The sequence below is a fragment of the Branchiostoma lanceolatum genome, chromosome 9, assembly GCF_035083965.1.
Source record: "Branchiostoma lanceolatum isolate klBraLanc5 chromosome 9, klBraLanc5.hap2, whole genome shotgun sequence".
NCBI lineage: Eukaryota > Metazoa > Chordata > Leptocardii > Amphioxiformes > Branchiostomatidae > Branchiostoma > Branchiostoma lanceolatum.
Window position 1 is genome coordinate 5,929,301 of NC_089730.1, and position 20,019 is coordinate 5,949,319.

The window sequence follows — 20,019 nt, forward strand, 5'->3', positions numbered from 1 at the left end:
TGGATCGGAACTTGGGAAGGCTCTGATAATGTAGTAATTTTCCCTTCCACATTGTTATCAGTATATCCTCTTTGCACATGCGATGGATATTCAAACCTTGCAACTATGAGGAAAATGTACAAGTTATACCGTTACAACGTTTGTTGTAATATATAAGACGACGATGATATCTGATGTGTAAAAGAAGTCCGACCCTTTTTTTTAATAACAGACTCAATACTCTATCCTATCCAATCGACGTTTTTTTTTTCTGTATGTAAAACATATTTCATGCCCAATCAATACCTTTCACGTCATACAGTCCAGTTGAACCGTTATTCATATCCGCCAATCGTGAGTTTGTCCACACAAAGACTTCTGCGTGACGATATATGGTTGAAAACAATAGAGATCTGCTAAATACCGTTATCAGTGCATTACTCGTCATGTCTATATTTACTACCATGATGTGGCTTGTCCCCCGAGCTACCCATAGTGCCTTTCATCTCCCAGCATGCCATAGGCTCAGTGAAAAGGTCTAGCTTGTCTTGCACAGATCACGTCATCGCCGCATACTGTAAATGCATTTAAGTTCGTTTTGCGGTGGTTTTAAGTTCGCGTTTGAGACAATACTGTAAATGCATTTAAGGTCGCGTGGTTTTCATTTTGTGCTAAGGTGGTGGTTTTACGTTCGCGGCAGCGCTGTAGTTACATACTGCTACAGTATTGGACAAAAATGTTTGCGGTGGCTTTAAGTTCGCGTTGAAACGGTAGCCGCGAAAACCGCGAACATAAAACCACCGCGAACATTTCTGCATTTACAGTAGTAGACAATGGAGAAGGAGGGCAAAAAAATTCACTGTGGTATAAGTTTGCGGCGAAGAGCTTGCCGCAAAAACTGCGAATATAAGACCACCGCGAACATTTCTACATTTACAGTACTGTGGTAGCCTCTGTTTTCCTTTTGTTACCATTTCTTATTACATTTTTTCTTGTTACGGGACAGATCCCTTAGCTCGCGCTCTCTCTCTCTCTCTCGCTCTCTTTCTCTCTCTCTCTCTCGCGCGCTCTCTCTCTCGCGCGCTATCTCTCTCTCTCTCTCTCTCTCGCTCTCTCTCTCGCGCTCTCTCTCTCGCGCTCTCTCTCTCGCTCTCTCTCTCTCTCTCTCTCTCGCTCTCTCTCGCGCTCTCTCTCTCTCTCTCTCTCGCGCTCTCTCTCTCGCGCTCTCTCTCTCGCGCGCTCTCTCTCTCTCGCGCTCTCTCTCTCTCTCTCTCTAATGTCCTTGCTATAACCTCTACCAGGCCAAATATGCAGATAACATGGCAGAGGAGTTAGTTTATACAGGAGTACGGTTTGCCTCTATTATAAACTTAACTGCATCTATCTGGGAGGGTGCACAATTTTCTCCCTAAAACTATTACCTATTCTAGATCCTGTTTAATGTGTGCAAAAATTCTTCGTAAAATAAGTAAAAATAGAATTGGAGATGGCCGATATCCACAGGACTGGTATATACGGTAAGTAATTTTGGAAAAGTCCATTCTAGCATTGAAAAATGAGGGTATATGTTCAATATGTTGCCATCCTAATGCAACGGTTGAAAAATGAGATGACTATAAAACATTAAATTCAGGGCTCGAAATTAATTTTTTGCACCTTTGCATGTAGGTGCACAGAAAGAATTTTGGGTGCATAAGATAAAGTAGAATATCAGCCATGAAAACGTATTTACAAACCCTACTGCCTCTCTTAAGAACTTTGATCTGAAATTCTATAGCTAACTTCAACATTTAGCATCTAACTTAAATATCTTAAACAAGAGATACATAAAATAAGTAGAGCAAAGGTTATATTGCTTTTTCTGATTCTGACATTTTAGGAATATTCTGTGTACTAGAGTACAATACTTTACCCTACTAAATAACATTCCACAGTAAAAAGTTAGGTGCACAGCTCCATGGCCAAGTTTGGGTACACATAGCACGTGCACCATGATATCGCATGAGTTATAAAATATTTTCTGCGCTCTTGAATCAGATTTGGAGCTTTCAGACGTTTGTGACTGGCTTTAGAATCTTTCAAGATGTACGTGAAAGCTGGAGTCAAGCTGGGCTGCATTTATCAACCGATCTGCTAGAGGGAGCTTCTGTTCTGAATAATGTTGCCTGTCTCAATGTATGCCTACATTGGTTAATTGTTCAACCTCCTGCTTTTACCTTACAAACTGTCTGATGAATGGGAAATGATAACATTCCAAAATGTGATATCAGAATTTAGAATAAGTGTAAGACATGCAGAGACAATTTTCATAAATCTATGACAATTTTTACATTAGGAACAGAATGAGGACAAAAAACCCTGACAAAGACAATGTCAGCTATCATTGGATATTTTATTGCATTTTGTGATACCTCATAGAGTAACTACAATACCTAGCAAGTGATTTTGCCAAGTTTTCTAATTGTAATTGTAAAACTTGGCAACTGATAGAATTACAGATAATTCTAGATTCTGTCTACTGATATGTGTCTGTGCATAATTACATGATGAAACACGGTACATCCAGCCTTGCATACCATATTTAGGTTTACTGCAAGGCTTTCATTCGTGTGTTACACTGCAATTAAAACAACACTTAATCAGTACACAGAATCAAACGAATTACCACAAAAATTCTCATTCCGTGAAATATGTACTTTCCGGGCGGTCACTACTACAAGAAATACATCATTCATAAAGTAAGTCTTCATGTATACATAAAATTTTTCTGTACCTAAAGATGTAATAATCTCAGAACGTATGTTTTAAGTAAAGAAAATTATTATCTAATGCTAACATATTAAGTTTAAAGTTTCATCCGTGAAATATTTACTTTTGGCGCAGTCACTACTACAAGAAATATTTCATAAACTTCACTTACATCATAAACTTTTTCTGTACCTAAAGAATGTAACAATCTCAGAATGCATGTTGGTTTAGAAAAGAAAACGATTATCTACATGTATCAATAATACATTAAGTGCAAAGTTTCATCCTTTATCTAATACAGTGAGTGTGTTTCCATGTCTTACTCAGTTATCATAAACCATATGCTTATTCTTAACTCGATATGCTTGATACATACACACTTATATATTGTACATGTACGTACCAAACAGAAAAGAAACTGAACAATGTACTAGTTATAGTATTGTGCTTTGCGAAGGGGCTATCTGCAAAGTTTCTCCACAAATGGCTCTAAAACTCTCATGCTAAGTACTGCTAGGCATGCCGCCGAATTAAGTAGGCATGAATATTTAAGTATACAGACACCAGAAATGACCCTAATCATGCGGACCCTAATTATGCACCAAAGTCAACGCACTCCGTCAAGCAACGACATTAATGTCAGGAAAGTCCATCTACATCAATCAGGAAATGTGGCGGAAACATCAAACATGTTAGAATTATGATGCCGCCACATAAAAAACCTTTACAACATAATTCACCTGTTCCCTGACTCAACTGAAATATGTGACCTAGATTTGACACGGTCAGCAATAGATCATCATAAATACTGCGTTGTTGATGTTAGTTTTATGCGTAGTCCAACATTTTATGGACGTAGCTTCGAGTCATGATTATCAACCGACCTACTATATAATGTTTCAAGGTGTGACATGGGATCTTATCCCAGAAAATAACTTTTATGCCCGCCAGCAACTGTTGTTAAAATCTCCATGAATAGAGAGTAGATGTTGCCAGACACCCCGTAGAGCTACAGGCCTGGAGCAGAGCTCGCGATCTAATCCCTAATCCTTTCTTACAATCCATCTTCCGTTATTTGCGATGCAAATTCACAAGGGCTATAAGGCACTGTAAGTTTTCTTTGATGTATTTCAACACCTCAATTTTGAAAACTTGACTTTGTTGCATGCAGTAGTAGTAGTAGCATGCCAAAAACATAAATTGAAGCTCAGTCTGCTCAAATAGATTTACCAATAAGAAACATCTGTGGGGAGGAAAGGGAGCGTGTGAAAATTTCCATCTCTATAATTTTTGTGTTGGATAAAGTGGAGGGGGGGGGGAATGTGGAGATTTACATGATAGTATATTTCCCTCTTAGACAACGTCTGTGGGGAGGGGGGCATGTGTAGATTTACATCATTCCTCTGTTTTCATCTTGGACAACGTCTGTGGGGAGGGGGGCATGTGCAGATTTACATGACTATGTTATCCTCTTGGACAACGTCTGTGGGGAGCGGGGCATGTGTAGATTTACAGGTATGTTTTCCTCTTGAACAATGTCGGTGGGGAGGGGGGCATGTGTAGAATTACATGTATGTTTTTCTTGGACAACGTCTGTGGGGAGCGGGGCATGTCGAGATTTTCATGTCCACCTTTCTCTTGGATACAATCTCCTCCCAAAGTGATAAATCGGAGCATCCTGAATTACGTCTACAGTGTCCGTGAAACATGGCCTGGTCGGGAGTAACTGCCAAAACTAACTGCGAGATGAACGATGTACGACGGCCTAGCTGTCTGCCCCCTCGTATTGAGGTGCCAGTTTGACGCAAACGGCCCTCGGGTGAACCTGACCTTCTGGCCGGCGATCCCGCCAGGCACGACAAATCCCGAACCGCAGACTCATCAAGCGTTGTCCGGATCCATCAAAGGTTAATGTGCAATTAACACGCGGGACATTACTTGTCATGGCTCCTAACACCACGGATTGGTCACCCGTTGCGGAGTGCGTATGTACCGCCGTCCAGACGCCCTGTCTACGACGAGAGATATCGGTGCCATCTAAATCATATCGCAAAGGTGAAGAGAAGCAAGCCAATTGGAGGGATTCCCTAGTAAAATGTACTATCGCTTGGAGGGCTAATCCATTATGTGTGCACACACAAAGCAACCTATCTAATATCGTATTTTGCATCATCAGTGCCCTGTGGTTGAAAAATTTCCCATTGAAGGATTTGAATCACACAAAATATGACAATAACCCAACCGGGGACACCAGAAAATTAGAAGTTGACTACGGACATGAGAGGAAAAGTAGCACAGAATTTTACACATTGTACATGAATGTGTAAGGGGACAATCCTAATAACAGATCATTTTCAATGACTGATATATGTGCTTCATAGGCTGGTAAAACTTTCCATATTTTTCCAGGGAGACTATAGATCTATGAATTTCATTATTGTTTTGTATTCAGATGACTGGATTATAGCTCAATTTTCAATTTCTTTACACGCAAACCAACCACAGATCAGGGATTGTCCAAAATTTTACCTGCAATTTCAAAAATGAACTGAAAATATCCAAGTCACTTTTCCCATCCTACATTTGTATAACTTTCTTGGCCAGATGAAACCAACATTGTAGATTATCATAATTATACATAGCTTTATAACTGAAGGATATACTTTACATGATGTGAATTTGAGCCTACAATTTGCTTACAGGCATAATCTCATAAAATTGTGATTTTAATGCGAAATCTATGACAGAATCTCTTCGAGCTGGTGCATTTTGCTAATCTGTGATTCACAATAACAAACCTCAATATTTTTCAGGCTGCAAAATTTAAGTTGTTTATATTTTTTAACTATAATCTTAAGTTTTCTTCTTCAAATTTCAGGTGGAGATTTAGAGCCCTAAGATGCTAGAAAACCCGACTGCTTGTTTCGTCTTGATGACATCTACATATCACAGGGTGATAAAGGATAATATTACCTGAGGAACTTGTTTTAACGATATTCCGTGTCAGACTGATCGATATAACCTACTTTCCAACCAAACAGATCGACCCCTTGATTTGTCTGGGAGATAGCTTCTGTGATCAGAAAAAAAATCGCTGCATAATAAAGGCAATACAGAGTGGTTTGGCAGTTTAAAACTCTAAGCAATCACTAAAGCCACACCAATTCAATTTCTTGGTTAAAAGATCTTTATTATCAAAAAAAAAACAAAAAAAAAAAAAAAACATGAGAACAGAAGGCTGGCCCAGCCTTTTGTTTTCATGAATTTTTTTTTTCAAAAATTTTTTTTGGGGAAAAATTTAGAAAAAATTTGTTTTCATGAATGTCTTTTTCTAAAATTTCTTTTTTTGGAAAATAAAGATTCGTTAACCAAGAATCTAAATTGGTGTGGCCTTAGGTAACAAGAACCTCTAGTATTATAGTGATTTAGTCTGTACACTTGAAAAAGCTGTCGTGGTACTAGAATGAATAAAAGTTCTAAACGGGAACTATGCGGCTTCAGATGTCTTACTGAGGGACAACTGCGGTGTGAAAGATGTCGGTTAGCTTGAGGAATGAATCCTTTCTAGTTTAAGAAGCTCTAGTATACTTGGCATGTAGAAATGAGAGCTTAAAATTTGAGATTTGTTATAATTATCTACCTGATATTCAGTATAAAAATCTGACTGTGTTTAAAGGGATATGTAGCATTCTCTCAGACTCTGTCAAGTAAATTTCCAAAACTTTCAAATTTTTGGCGACGCCTTAGGGGCGAGCCTGATGGTATAGTAATTTCCAAAGATTTCCAAAGCTCATGTACGAAAATATTTGAGAGGGAGAGTGTGATAGTTTCAAAACATGCTTACTAGTAATATCTACTTTCTTACAGTCCATAATCTTACATTCAAAGAAAGAAACATCAGAAAGACAGAACTATGTATACACACTGTGGGTAATATGTAAAAATTGCAGGCCCCGTGAGACATGAAACATAAACAAAACACATCAGGAAATGGAAATGGTGTCTGGCATGGTCTGGACAAGAACAGCTTTAGCCCCCCTCTCACTGCACCAGCGGCACGCTGGCGTTGTCGCTGTGGCCGATCAAATTGACAAAGCACTCAACGAATTTCATCGACAAAAAAAACAATCTTTCTATGCTTTGTGTGTTTTGTTGTCTTTTTGGTCATACTTGACATGTACGTTTTGACTGATATTCCCATTACAAAGTCAAGGGTAACACAAATCAAGTTTAGGACGCAGCGACGACGCCAGCGTGCCGCGGGTCCAGTGAGAGGGGGGCTTTACAAGTAAGGGGCTTTCCGCTTTGACATTTTACCCACAATGTATCTATGAGTGTATGTGCACTTATAATCATGAAGAGGGGTATACTATAGAGTCAAATTATGACAGAAAGATAACTATAATTCTAACAAGACTTAACGATATCCAAATTAACATGTTAATTAAACAGTAAAACTGCGTGATTATAACTTCTGTAGCTTCTCAGACAGGAACTCCTCGACGTTGTCAGTGTTCCACTTCTCGATGGAAAGAGTCTCAACCACCTGGTCCTTGTGGTCAAGCATCTTCAGGATGGGGTCAGCACCACGGACGTACTGTACGTGACAGACAAACGGAGATTTTAAAAAAACACACACATTGGTTATTGTACTGATTAGGGATGCATACCTAAACGCTGAATCGAATCCGGACTCATAAAAACGTTTAGGTTCAGGTAGAAAAAAAACCTAAACTTGGTGATTCGAATCTTGAACCTGAACCTGAATAAGTAACACTAGAGCTGTGTACCTAAAAAATTTTTAGGTACAGGTACACGGGTTAAGGTACAGGTCCGGACCTGAACCTGTACCTAAACTACTTGTTTGGAAAATGCTAGATTTGCAATAAGGACAAAAGCATGTTTGAACAGGTAAAAACATAACATTTGATTGTGCTAGGTATTATTTTTATGAAAACACAGATGAAAATTTGACTCCAGCCATGCAAATGTGTTTTCTGTGCTTTAGAGTGGCTTTAGAGCACTGCCACTGTAATTTCATAGTAATTTTATCTGTGAAAGTGGCTATCCCCTGAGTCAGGTCCAGTACCCAATACAGCAGGGTCAGGTATTTTGGACCTGTACCTAATTGATTGTACCAGGTACTGTATCGGTACAGTGTACCAGTACACAGCTCTAAGTAACACATTCCTAAACTGCGCCAAAAGTCAAGTGAATTGAAAAGTTGTCCAAATTGATTTCGTATTGAATTGACTTCAAATTGATCTCACTCGCCAAAAGTCAAGTGAATCTTACTCCTTTTCTTATTTACTGCAAATCTTGAAATGTTTGCAGTGGTTTTATTTTAAATTGTTTGATTTCTATTTATCTATTTTGTCAGTATACAAGAGGTTTTACTTTTTACAGTTTTTATGACACCACAAACATGTTCTACAGAGTTGTTTCGATTGCCACCTTAGAACACTGTAAAAATATCCTGCCACAAAATGAATTTCACGCGAAAAAAAGAAGAATCTACAGTAAATGGCAGAAAAAAATCAACCCTAGATGGTCAATGCCAGAGTTATAGGAGTGTGATATCGAGAACATAGGTCGGAGGCCTTAATTTGTGACCCAATTGCCAGTCCCCGATAAAATCCAGACCCTAGAGAGCTGTAAGTACCCGATGTATAGGAAATCCTTGTACAAGTCGATAGGCAGAGATTTCAGAGTCCCGATTGTGGTGTACTTCATCCAGGCATTAATGTTAGATCAATGTCTAGAGTTATGCCAAGAAAAGTTAAACTGACCATCTTCTATACCAATCCTGACTGTCCATCACAATTAGCAGTTCAACCAATGAGAAAATGGCAATTTGTGGTTCGACCAATGAGAGACTGGCCGCATGTCCGTTAATTATTTAAAAGTTCTAACCTTGATCTTTAGTGATGCCAAGAAAAGTTAAACTGACCATCATCATATAGACCGATCCTGACTGTCCATCACAATTAGCAGTTTAACCAATGAAAAATGGCAATTAGCTGTTCGACCAATGAGAGACTGGCCGGATGTCTGTTAATTTTTGTATTGCAAGGAAAGTTCTAACCTTGATCTTTAATGATACCAAGAAAAGTTAAACTGGCCATCATCATAATATACCGATCCTGGCAGTCCATCACAATTAGCAGTTCAACCAATGAGAAAACAGCAATTAGTGGTTCGACCAATGAGAGACTCATCAGGCAGTCAGTTATTTGTATTTCAAGGAAAGTTCTTACCTTGACCTTCAAACCTGGAAACTGCTTGGGCCTGTCGCTCTTCACGAAGGCTGGTAAAGGGAAACATGCAAAAATTATGACATATACATATACTAGTACTGTACCACTCCTGAACATTGTATATGATGTTTGAATTCCTATTAATAATACTTTTGTACCACCGTCTGTTCTAAAAAGTGAAAACAGTAGAAACTTACATGTACTAATAGGTAAAAAATTTTTTTCTTTCAATTGGAAAGGCTATATTATACATACATGTATAGCTCCACATACAAATATTATTCTTCGTTTTTTCATTTCTAGGACATTTCAGATAAAACTGCTATATGATAATGATAAATGGCCGGGGGTAGTGGCTATCAGACAACTCCGGGCCAGTCAAGAAAGATTTACAATTTTCTACCCCGACATCTGCTTGGATATTCTACTTCATGGCACGGTTAACGTCCCGGCTATACAAATGCTGATGATACAGCTGAATGTCAAGTTTGACACCCGAGGAACCAAATCAGCCGTAAAAATACATATTTCATCGCGTCTGGCATCATCACGGTCGTAAAATCTGATGGAATGTGTAACGACAGTCATGAAATTGAACTCCCAAATTTCCTATTATCTTTTTACGCCATTTTACGGCGTGGCGGCGCCTCGGTTTTAAAATTCAGCCATATCTCGGGGTCAAACCTTGGAGGTCGAACCAATCGTTTTGGGGTTTTTGTGGAGTTCCAAGCAGGTAGATTTTAGAGACAGTGCATGATAAAATTTCACGGGCAGCCAACTGAAGACAAAAATATAGTATTATCCCCTCAAGTATTTCGAGCCAATAGGCGTGAAAACATGAAATATGTCATTGATATGGTTGTGGGTAGGATCTAATTTGAAAATACACTCAGTAGATCCTACTGCTATGAATTACACGTACTGTGTACCTGAAACCCGTATTCAAGTTCAGGTCCGGATTTAGAGCAAGATAAGAGTAAGTCCGGACCTGAACCCATGGCATATGCATTGGGAGCTAAAGATACTTTTTTCCTGTTACATGTAAAATTGTATATTGGCATATATTCTACATGCACTTTGAGTGCAAACTATTGACTATCACTGTGCCATGAAATATGAGTGCTGCAAACTTTAATGAATTCGCAATAATCTTTAAAATGCTCGTTAAAAAAAAAAACTTTCCATGACTGTGGATGAAATTGTTAAAAACTTAAAAGGCAGTAAATTCTAAAAGAATAATTTGTCTTTAACTTGGCGTGCTTTCTGCGTTATCTATCATATACACTCCGCATGTGTTTATAATGGATTTCACTGCTTTTCGATGTATTTTTGTTCCTTTTTTACTTGCAGTGGTCAACATTGACTGACGGAGGCCATACTGTAAATGCAGAAACGTTTGCAGTGGTTTCATGTTCGTTGTTTTCACGGTGAACTATTGACCGCGAACTTAAAACCATCGCGAAAAGCATTTCTATTATGTGACTGTAGCGCTACTATTGTTTCAAATGCGAACTTAAAACCACTGTGAACAGTAAGTTTTCTCTGTAACGTGAAATTAAATTCCCGCAAACATTTCTGCATTTACAGTATATCATATACATGCCACTTTATCTGACCTGTAACAACATCACTAGAATTAGAAATTCAATCTATTCGGGCTAAGAGGCCAGATTAGCTTCTGGTTTGAACGTTTGACTACTAAATAGCTACATTTGTATCTGCGCGCATGCCACAGCTTTTCCCTACTGCCTAACTCTGTAGCCAATAGAGAATTGGGTGCCAAAATGCTGTACTTCCGTGTGCTGAAGTTTAAAAACAAACAAACAACAAGACCCTTGTAGGCAACGGTTTGAAATGAAATGATTTTATTCGTTAAGGAACTCGCCGGCAAACACACCCGAATTACGTCCTTATCACATAGTCTGTGCACTACAACCACATAAAACAATGACTTGCAGTCCACTAATATAGCAGCGATATGATTAATCTAAAACATAACGAAAAACAATTGACTTTATTTATTTATTGTACAGTTAAAATCTAAACTTTTGCCTTATTAATATACAGTCGTATTGCACAGTGGAGAAAGTAATTACTGAGCCTCTTAGTACAGGCTTTTGGCACACTTATTGCACGAGAGTTTCTGAGTTTGAATCCGGTGGCTCCTGTCCTCATGGGAGGCTGTGTACAATGTATCCGTAAGCCCCTTTAAATGTCCTCTGGGGACCCCCCCCCCTTGGGTTAATGCAAAATCGCAATCCCAACTTCACCTTGTCCCCTTGCCCTCACCGATTTAACGACGTTACTCCAGGCACCAATGCGATCCGGGGAATAAAACCTCCCACTAAGCCTCCAATCTCGGGGACATACGAGAATCAATAGATACCACTGGTGGGGGGCGATGAGATTACGTCGGGAAATGACGGGATTTTCGGGGCAAAGGGGAAGCGAAATTCAATAAAGAGAGGGGATTGCGAATGTCGTGCTACCTTCGGGGTGACATCGGCTAGGGTCGTTACATGTGCCAGTTGGAATATGACTTTGGTTCCCGTGATAAAACCAGCTGGAGTCTGTGCTTGAACTTGAGATAAGTTTAAATGGGACACTTAATAAGAGTTGTACATGTACATGGTAATAATCTTTTTGTTGTACTTGGATTGGAACTGGAAATGCTAAATGTGAGTTAGTGGCAAGGTAAATTTGGGTATACATGTACATGTAGAAAAAATGTTTATTGTTTATTGTGCAATTTTAACTTTGAAATACACATGTACATGCCTCTTATAACATGTAATAAATAAAATAAATCTACATTGAAGGGTTATAATAAGCTGCAACAGGACATTTAAAAAAACCCAACTTGATTTGTTTGAAGTAGCTTGCTAAAAGGTTTAAAATTCATCTTTCACTAGTTGTGACAACAAGGAAAGTTGCTCAATGCTATAAACAATAAAAACTTGCATCCATACATGATACAGGGGTATTTGTGTATGGTGACTCCATTGGTTATAATTACTTCCAAATCATACAAGCGTCCAAAACATCTGAGCTTCATGACACAAATTTCAGTAAGCTTAAAATGACAGATACACACGTAAAAATGAAAATAAACAAGATGGATTTCCAAACAATGAGTGGGACAGTACAAATTTTGAATCTGAAAATACCTAAAGCAGATGTAAATGTTACACTTAGTCTAGTACATGTATATAAACAGTAGACCATTTGACTGCTACTGCTAATGTAGAATATATGGCCATGTCTACCTCTACCACCATTTCTGCCACTTTAAAAGCTTTTAGAGTAAAACGTAGGTGCGACACGAACTGGGAAGAGTCCAGTGGTTTCACCAGGTGGGCTGCCATTCACGTGTGCGGCACAATCTATCAACCAGCGGGACCACATCGCCACGTCCACAGGAAAAATACGCAAACGCACAGGGACCAAATTATCCCGACGCAGAAAGGCAATTCATCAAATCGACACCAGCGTCGAGCGATTGCGTCTGGTGTACCTTCACGGTTGGGCGTACAAATTTTTACGTTCCATCACACGCGTTTTAAATTCAGCCCGCAAACCGATGTTAAAACGGGGGGATTTACCGGACTCCACAGAGAGTAACGATATCCAAAATCAACGCCCCTCATTGAATTCTCATTGGTAATGACTAGATTTAGACTATAAGGAAGCATTCTAAATGTAACAGAGGATACAAAACTTAGAACATGCCATTCAAACTTCAAAGATTCTCAAGTTACTGTATACTGTTAACAGACAGACAGACAGACATACACACACATAGCTCTGAAAACATAACCTTCTTGGATGAAGGAAATAATGTCACAGTGAAAAAACTGTTCATATCTTGGTGCTCATTTCTTGGTCTTGATGTTTTTTGACAACTATATGCCATCCGCAGCTTTTACAAATAAACAAACAAACAAACAAACAAACAGACAAACAAACACAAAAACAGCCCACAAAACATAACTTTCTTGGCCAAGCTAAGGTAATAATGTTACACACAGTGAAAAACACTGATCACATCTTGGTGCTGATTTCTTGTCCTTGATGTTGCTGACGACCGTTTAGCTTAAGGCGTCTTCAGGGCGTTATCTTTTTTGAGCCGGGAATATCCTCGGACCCACCGGTGCCATCGTCCATTACGACAGACAGCAATAAAAATGTCATCAGGCCATAAAAATGCGTGTTTCATTCCCCCTTAAGGCACTTAACGGCAATAACATCTCCATATCAACACTTCTAGAGGGTTTGTGCTCCATATATCATTGTCTACTTTCTGCTGTGTTCGTTCATCTATTCCTCAAGAAAAATTCAAATCTTTCTTGGGATCAAACCTTTCAAATATAGGAACAAGCTGACAAGTAGCATAACCAGGGTTTGAACTACTGGGTGCATTTGCATTTTTGGGAACCCAAAATTAGAGCTGTTCACCTAAATTTGACTGATTTTTGTGCAAGTTAAACGTATGTGAAGGTATTCATATTATCACACACTAGCATATTCTTGACATTTACATCTATATGTGTCATACAAAATAATAAAACCCTTGTTTGTATAATTTAGTGGTATGATTTAGCTACAGATTTCCGATTCAAGTTGTAAAGAGAGGTAGTAAGGTTTGTTTTGTTGATATTCTACTCAACTTCATAAGAAGAAGAAGAATAGGCATAATTTGTTAGAAATTTAAAACTGTCTGTGCAAAGAAATTTGTCATGTATGTAAATTGTTTAATTTTTAGGGATTTCCCCCCAAAATCAGACACTGTTGAAAATAGGAACAATGTAGTTTTAACCAAAACTAAAAGTTTCATTTTTTTTACCAAACAAATATGGATGGACCAACCGCTGCTAAAATCAATTTGGCCAGAAAAAATATGTAATTAATTTTTCATATTTCATTCACTCTTTTAAAATCTGATCAAATTTGCATACTATTTATAGGTACATTTGTTTCGTGGAAACCCTGAAATTCCCTCTTTGCAACCTAGATACGCATGTCAAGACGTAAATGGGTCAAATACAGGTCAAATATCCTGTGCTATAGTATGCATACATAATTCTAAATCCTTGTCAAGTTATAAACACTAGAGGCTATGTTGTGGGAATACCATATAACCTCCATCCATGAATAAATCTCTTCTTTTACGATGTAAACATGTATATAACTGAATTATTATTACGAATGTAATAGTTAAATGTATATTACATAATGTATTTTCCTTGTTCATTTTAAATGTTTATGAGATTACATCAATATTTGTTTGACAGCCGTGAAATATGTATTTAATTGCATCATCAATATTCAATATTATCAGCCTATGGAGAAAACTACTCATGAGACAATATTTACATAAAATACATGTTGAGAATGACCTAGTTTTTCTAATAGAAGCCAGCACTTTATAAAACCACATGCAAATTTTCAGTTCGACAAAACTGTACCTTTTGAAGATAATTTGGCTTTATATCTATCTCTACCAATTCGTACAAAAAAATTGAACCAATGAATACTCAACCAAACACTAAGGAGTAAAAGACAAATCAGAAAAAATAACATATTAAAAAAACCCAAGTAACTACATCTACCATAAAAGTATAGCTTCCATATCATAACATAACACCTTCCTTTTGGCATGAATACGATATTACATGTATATTCAATTTACATTTTTCAATTACCATCAATCTCGAGTAACATTAACACCTCTAATGCCTTCAGGACAATTGTTCCAACCAACATCCATTTATATCACACTGCAAAACTCCTTGTAATCTTACCCCTTACTTGTTCGATGATTAAGGATTTGCCTGAATCTTAACCTGAATTACCACCTGTCCACCTCGACCGAAAAGGATTACCTGTGAAATAGCCACGGTAATTATTTCCCCATAGCTAATTAAGTCCGCCGGGGAGAGAAAATTGGGTGAGATACACCCGGCGGGTTATATTGATCGACTACTCCGCGATGTGATGGATTTTTGTCTGTGTAAAATCGCCTGTAGGGAAAAGATGGGGACAGGATACTAGTACTGTTGGTGTTAACGTTGTAATATGGAATTACCACGCTTATTTTACAAGCAAAATGCTTGTCCTACAAGCAATGGTGTCTTCTTCAATCTTTGTTGTAAAAAACAACTTTGCAGGCGTGTCTTAGAAGACGTGACTGAATTGCGTAGATTTCTTTTACAATTTCAAAAGCATGTCAAACATTCCGTTTGATTAAATAAAAAGAATTACATCACAATATTCATATTTATGGGGGTGTCCCTGTGGTGTAGTGGTCTGCGCTTCTGTTACTTACCACATCTGGTTAAAATTACTTGGACCAAAAAGCCTGAGTTCGTCTCCCGGGTAGGACACCTCTGGACAAGAGGCGCATTGAGTCATATACCAATTAAAGACTTTATAAAAATGGTACATTATCTTCTGAAACAGTATGGAAGTTGAACACACTCCACTGCCAGTCGAATAGCCCCCTGCTGCAGTGATTGCACCACAGTGTGGCCCAGGGCTACGAAACGGAGATGGGCACCGCCCTATACACCTTACGGTGTGGGAGGATTTTAACCAAACTTTAACTAATTCATATTTATGAGCTTTATGAACGTGTCCAAAAATTAAAAAAAAAAAAACCTCAACACATTGATTGTACATACCTTGGACCTGGGGCCATCTCCCCAACTTTCATCCACACACTTCTAACAATGCACCAGGAAACAACTGGAAAAAAACAACAACATGAGTCAAAACCAAAAAAGTCAAATATCTACCTTTTTCTTTTCAAATCTGTTTTCTAATAACAACACATTTATGTTTTTAGTTTTAGAGTAAGAAACTACAGAATTGTAGAAAATCAATTCAAAAGAATTGGCTTTGCATATATTGTTTTTTTTGCAGTCTATATACTCTGACTTGATAACATAATAGAACGGTTAATTCATGCATTGCACAATGATGATATTGATAAATCATTATGCCATTGTGATCAAGAGGCAGTGGCCGTTCTAAATGAACTTTGAAAACCAACTTAAGTATAAGTTAGTCATGGAAGCTCATCTGTGTTGGTAGTAATCATAATACAGTGCTAAACTTTCTTTCAACACTAAGGTATTTGTCTGAAGTCTCTCAACACATCCAAATTGAATCTCCGGGCCATACCGTTTCACTGGACAAAGTCAGAATACTGGACACTGAGCAGGACTACTTAATGAGAGGTATAAAGGAGGCCATATACATCAGTGGCACTCCAGCCATCACTCCACAGAGACAGTGGGCGTTATAAACTTCCTGGCACATTTGTCAATAAAGTCACGTGTCTGTAACTCTCGCGAGTTTACGTTCGGCAGTGATTGGTCATGATTGATCCTGAAGAAGGCGACAGTGGTCGTCGAAATCAAATCCGTAGATACCTTAGTGTTGGAAGAAAGTCTAGCACCATATTATAAAGTACCGTAAAATCCCTATTTACGTACGCACTTTTTAAACTTTTCAAGTCGCAAGCAGGTGCTCCAGGCCGACGCCAAAGTCGGGGTGCGTACGTTAGGAGGGGTTCTTCCTCGTGAAAATTGCGTATCAGCTTGAGAGTACGGTACATCTTCATGCAAATGAAGTGTGGAATGCTACCACACAATCAATCAGTAATAAAAAATAAATAATACATACATTGTATATTTGAATTGTTTGACATTTTCTACCCAGAAACATTTTCTCAGTAATCCATTAAGTCGGTAAACATCATCGGAAGGATGATCATGTCAACCTCTAAACTATCCACCAAAATGCTGGAGAGGGGGTGCGTACGTTAGAAGGGTTTTTCCCCTGAATGTTTCAACTCACTGAGTCAGGCCCGCAATCATCCCCAAATCGGGGGTGCGTAGTGTGTAGATAGGAATTTTATGGTAAGTTATTGTTTACAATCACAGTGTACATGTACCTGTTGCGTACTGCCGGGGTTATCTTGTTGACAACATTGTCTGCAGTCGTCCTCGAGTGACTGGAGCTGGAACTGCTTGAGCTCGTCGCAGGAGCTGCAGAGGAGGTTGGTGGTGAAGCCCAGGTCCTGGCACTTCTCCGACGTGAACTCGCAAGTCACCAGGGTTACCTGGGATGATAAAAAGAGGTAAAATTGGAAAAGTTACTTTAAATTCATTCAACATTTCTCTGATGTGTACTCACAGGTCACTAGGGTTACCTGGGATTATAAAACAAAAGTAACATTGGAAAACGCCAAAAATGCATGTAGTTACTCAAGCAACTGGATAAAGTTTTGAAACAGTCAGACGTTTCAGACAGCATCCGCTATCTTTCGTCAGTGACTAAGGAAAGAGCTGGCAGAACTAGGTTTTATACCAAAACTATGTGTAGATACGTTGATAATTTGTGAATACAATTTCAGATGGTTGAATAGAATAGTAAGTCAAGACGAGGTTGTATGCTAATGACTCAATTACAATGACGCTCCTGTTGTTTTAGGAGCTAATGCTGTTCGTTGAGGGTGGGGGTTGGATGGCAGCGCATTATCCCAAGTACCTGAAGGCTGATGAAAGTTTGACGCATAAACCTCCTTTCCTGTTGAGGGTGGGATTGTACATTCTCTCATAAACTCCCCGTTCCAACCATTGGAAAAGTTACTTTAAATTCATTTAACCTTTAGCACACTGAAGTAGCTGTGTTCCACCCCATTCTCTATTGGTTATCAAGTTAGGTAGCAGGGACTTAGTTCAATAGTTTGGCTGTTATGGGGAAAAGAATACTCTCCAAGCAGAGCTAGGGTTTCGGCTGGTTTTTAACGTGTTTTTAGGCGTTTTTGTCATGCCTTCTACTTTGTCATTGTTTTTGTTGTGTCGCAAACCCAAGCTCTGCAGGCAGACGGAAGCTTCAATGCCTAATAAACCTAATCACTCCAACACATAACAAGCGTTTCACAAGTTAGTGCGAAGCGTGCCCGGCCAGGCACGGGATTCCCTCCCCACGCGCCACAGAACTTCCGGCCCAGTCTCACCATGGACATAATCCTCGGTCTATCGGTCGTGGCCATGTTTTCATGCCATGTTCTTACGCTGCCCCTACTCCTTGGCTAACTGCAATTACTTTCGTATGAAAATAATAGCTCAACGTGCAACCAAAGACATCTGGAGTTTACAAAGTCTCCACGATACTTAACTACGATCCAGGCCATTTGGGCCGTCGTACCAGAAGACGATGTACAGCCCGAAATAGCCATAGATTCTCTCATTTTTAATCCCCACTGCGGAAATGCCATGCTGTAGTGGGAGGATATCGTTGAATCTCAAAAAGTCTCTAAACTACTACCCACAAATAACGTTACATACAAAACCGAATCAGGACGCCATGTTGGAAAGTCGCTTCATGTCCGTCAGCAAATGACTTGCCTATCGTGACCGCACTTCATTTACACCATCCAAAAACCATCAAAGAACAAAGCACACAAAAATTTGTACAATCCTCTGGTGTCGTGGGGAATTTTTTAGTCTCTGTTGGTAGCACTCCGTCGCCAATTTCGCTGGTGTTGTTGAAAAGTTCCTTCCAATCTGAACACAGCGAGCGGAGGCATTGGTAACCGCATGTAATGTAAACAAGGCACGTGTTCCCGTTCATAATCCATTTAACGATGCCTGAGATAATGATAATAATAATTACTAGTAATACAGTTCAAGTTGATAAATTGTTCATGCATCATTGTATTTTTCTTGTGAGGTTTCCAATGGAAATGTACGTTATGATGCTATCAATGATCATGCCGGCGTGAGATCGTGGACACCAGCCTGTCGCATGAATAGGGCAGTCAGCGGGGGACCGGCGCGGCCTGGTGAATGCCGCTCTACACTTGCCGGATGTGTGATAATCCGGGGCAGTAAAATTGTTACCACTAATGATTATCTAATGGCTCTCGGGGAGGAGTACTGTCACCTTTTTTTCAATGGAAGTAAATAGGTTTGCCCCGCCCCGAGGTCAGTGCCTGCAGAGCTTGGGTTTGCGACACAACAAAAACGATGACAAAGTAGAAGGCATGACAAAAACGCCTAAAAACACGTTAAAAACCAGCCGAAACCCTAGCTCTGCTTGGAGAGTAGGAAAAGAAGACATACGTGGTGGTTTGACGGTTGAAAAAAACCCATAGTAATTCAACAGAAGTTTTACAGAACTGTTCGCAGTGTTGTACCAGTTTGCAGTCAACGTAAAAACTTCACATTCAGCAAACCAAGGATATCACGTCTTTGAGCAAACATAGAAATACCACAAATATTTCACGACCAACTTAGTACTTTGTACTTGTGATATCTTTTAAGCATTCTTCAAGATTTCTCAATAAACTTTTGGACATTTGCTGCATGTTTTGATCAAAAATAGCAATACCACTGCATACCATCACATAGTAGACATATTAATTCAAATGTTAGTAACAACTTAAATAAAGTTATAGCAAAGAAAGCGTCATAACATGGAATTTCTGGGATAAAAGTAGACTTGTAAAGCCTTGCAGTACTGCTGTTAAACGTAAGGTGCGCTCTTATATATCCGGAAGTGCACCTGGATAAAAAGTGTCCTACTACCGCGGTAGTATAGGCGCATCGCATTAAACTACGAAAAAGTGACAATGGTCCATATCAGCGAACACTCGTACACGTATTCTACCAGCAGTATGCAAATTAAGGCTTTTAAGCACTGGATATTAGCATATGGTATATATCCACGTCATCGTGAGCTGTGGTCACGGAAGTGAAGTTTGGGTCATTCTAGACGTTTTCCTGAGTCTAATTAGACACAGTAAGTCCAATTCACACACTCATATCAATAATCATATTACTAAATCCATGTATGTATCGTCATTCATTATAAGAGGAACGAAAATATGCAGAAAACTTACTAAAAAGAGAAGGACCAGACACAGAAAGTAACTGGCGGGCGCCATCTTGCTTTTTAGCGGATATTGGGAGATCCCAATTCTGAAAAGGTAAGACTTTGCTAAGAAATAATATTATTGAATATG

At 38.9% G+C, this 20,019-nt stretch overlaps 1 protein-coding gene across 1 annotated transcript; it reads right to left on the bottom strand.

Annotated features, from left to right (window-relative positions):
• Positions 1–2,357: 2,357 nt before the first annotated feature.
• LOC136441556 (selenoprotein F-like) lies at positions 2,358–19,958 on the bottom strand. The gene is made up of 5 exons (XM_066437904.1): positions 19,897–19,958; positions 16,942–17,109; positions 15,665–15,728; positions 8,985–9,034; positions 2,358–7,324 (listed from the first exon to the last, which is right to left on the bottom strand). Exons 1-5 carry the CDS (start codon positions 19,939–19,941, stop codon positions 7,193–7,195), a joined length of 459 nt encoding a protein of 152 aa, XP_066294001.1. The 5' UTR covers positions 19,942–19,958; the 3' UTR covers positions 2,358–7,192.
• Positions 19,959–20,019: the final 61 nt, after the last annotated feature.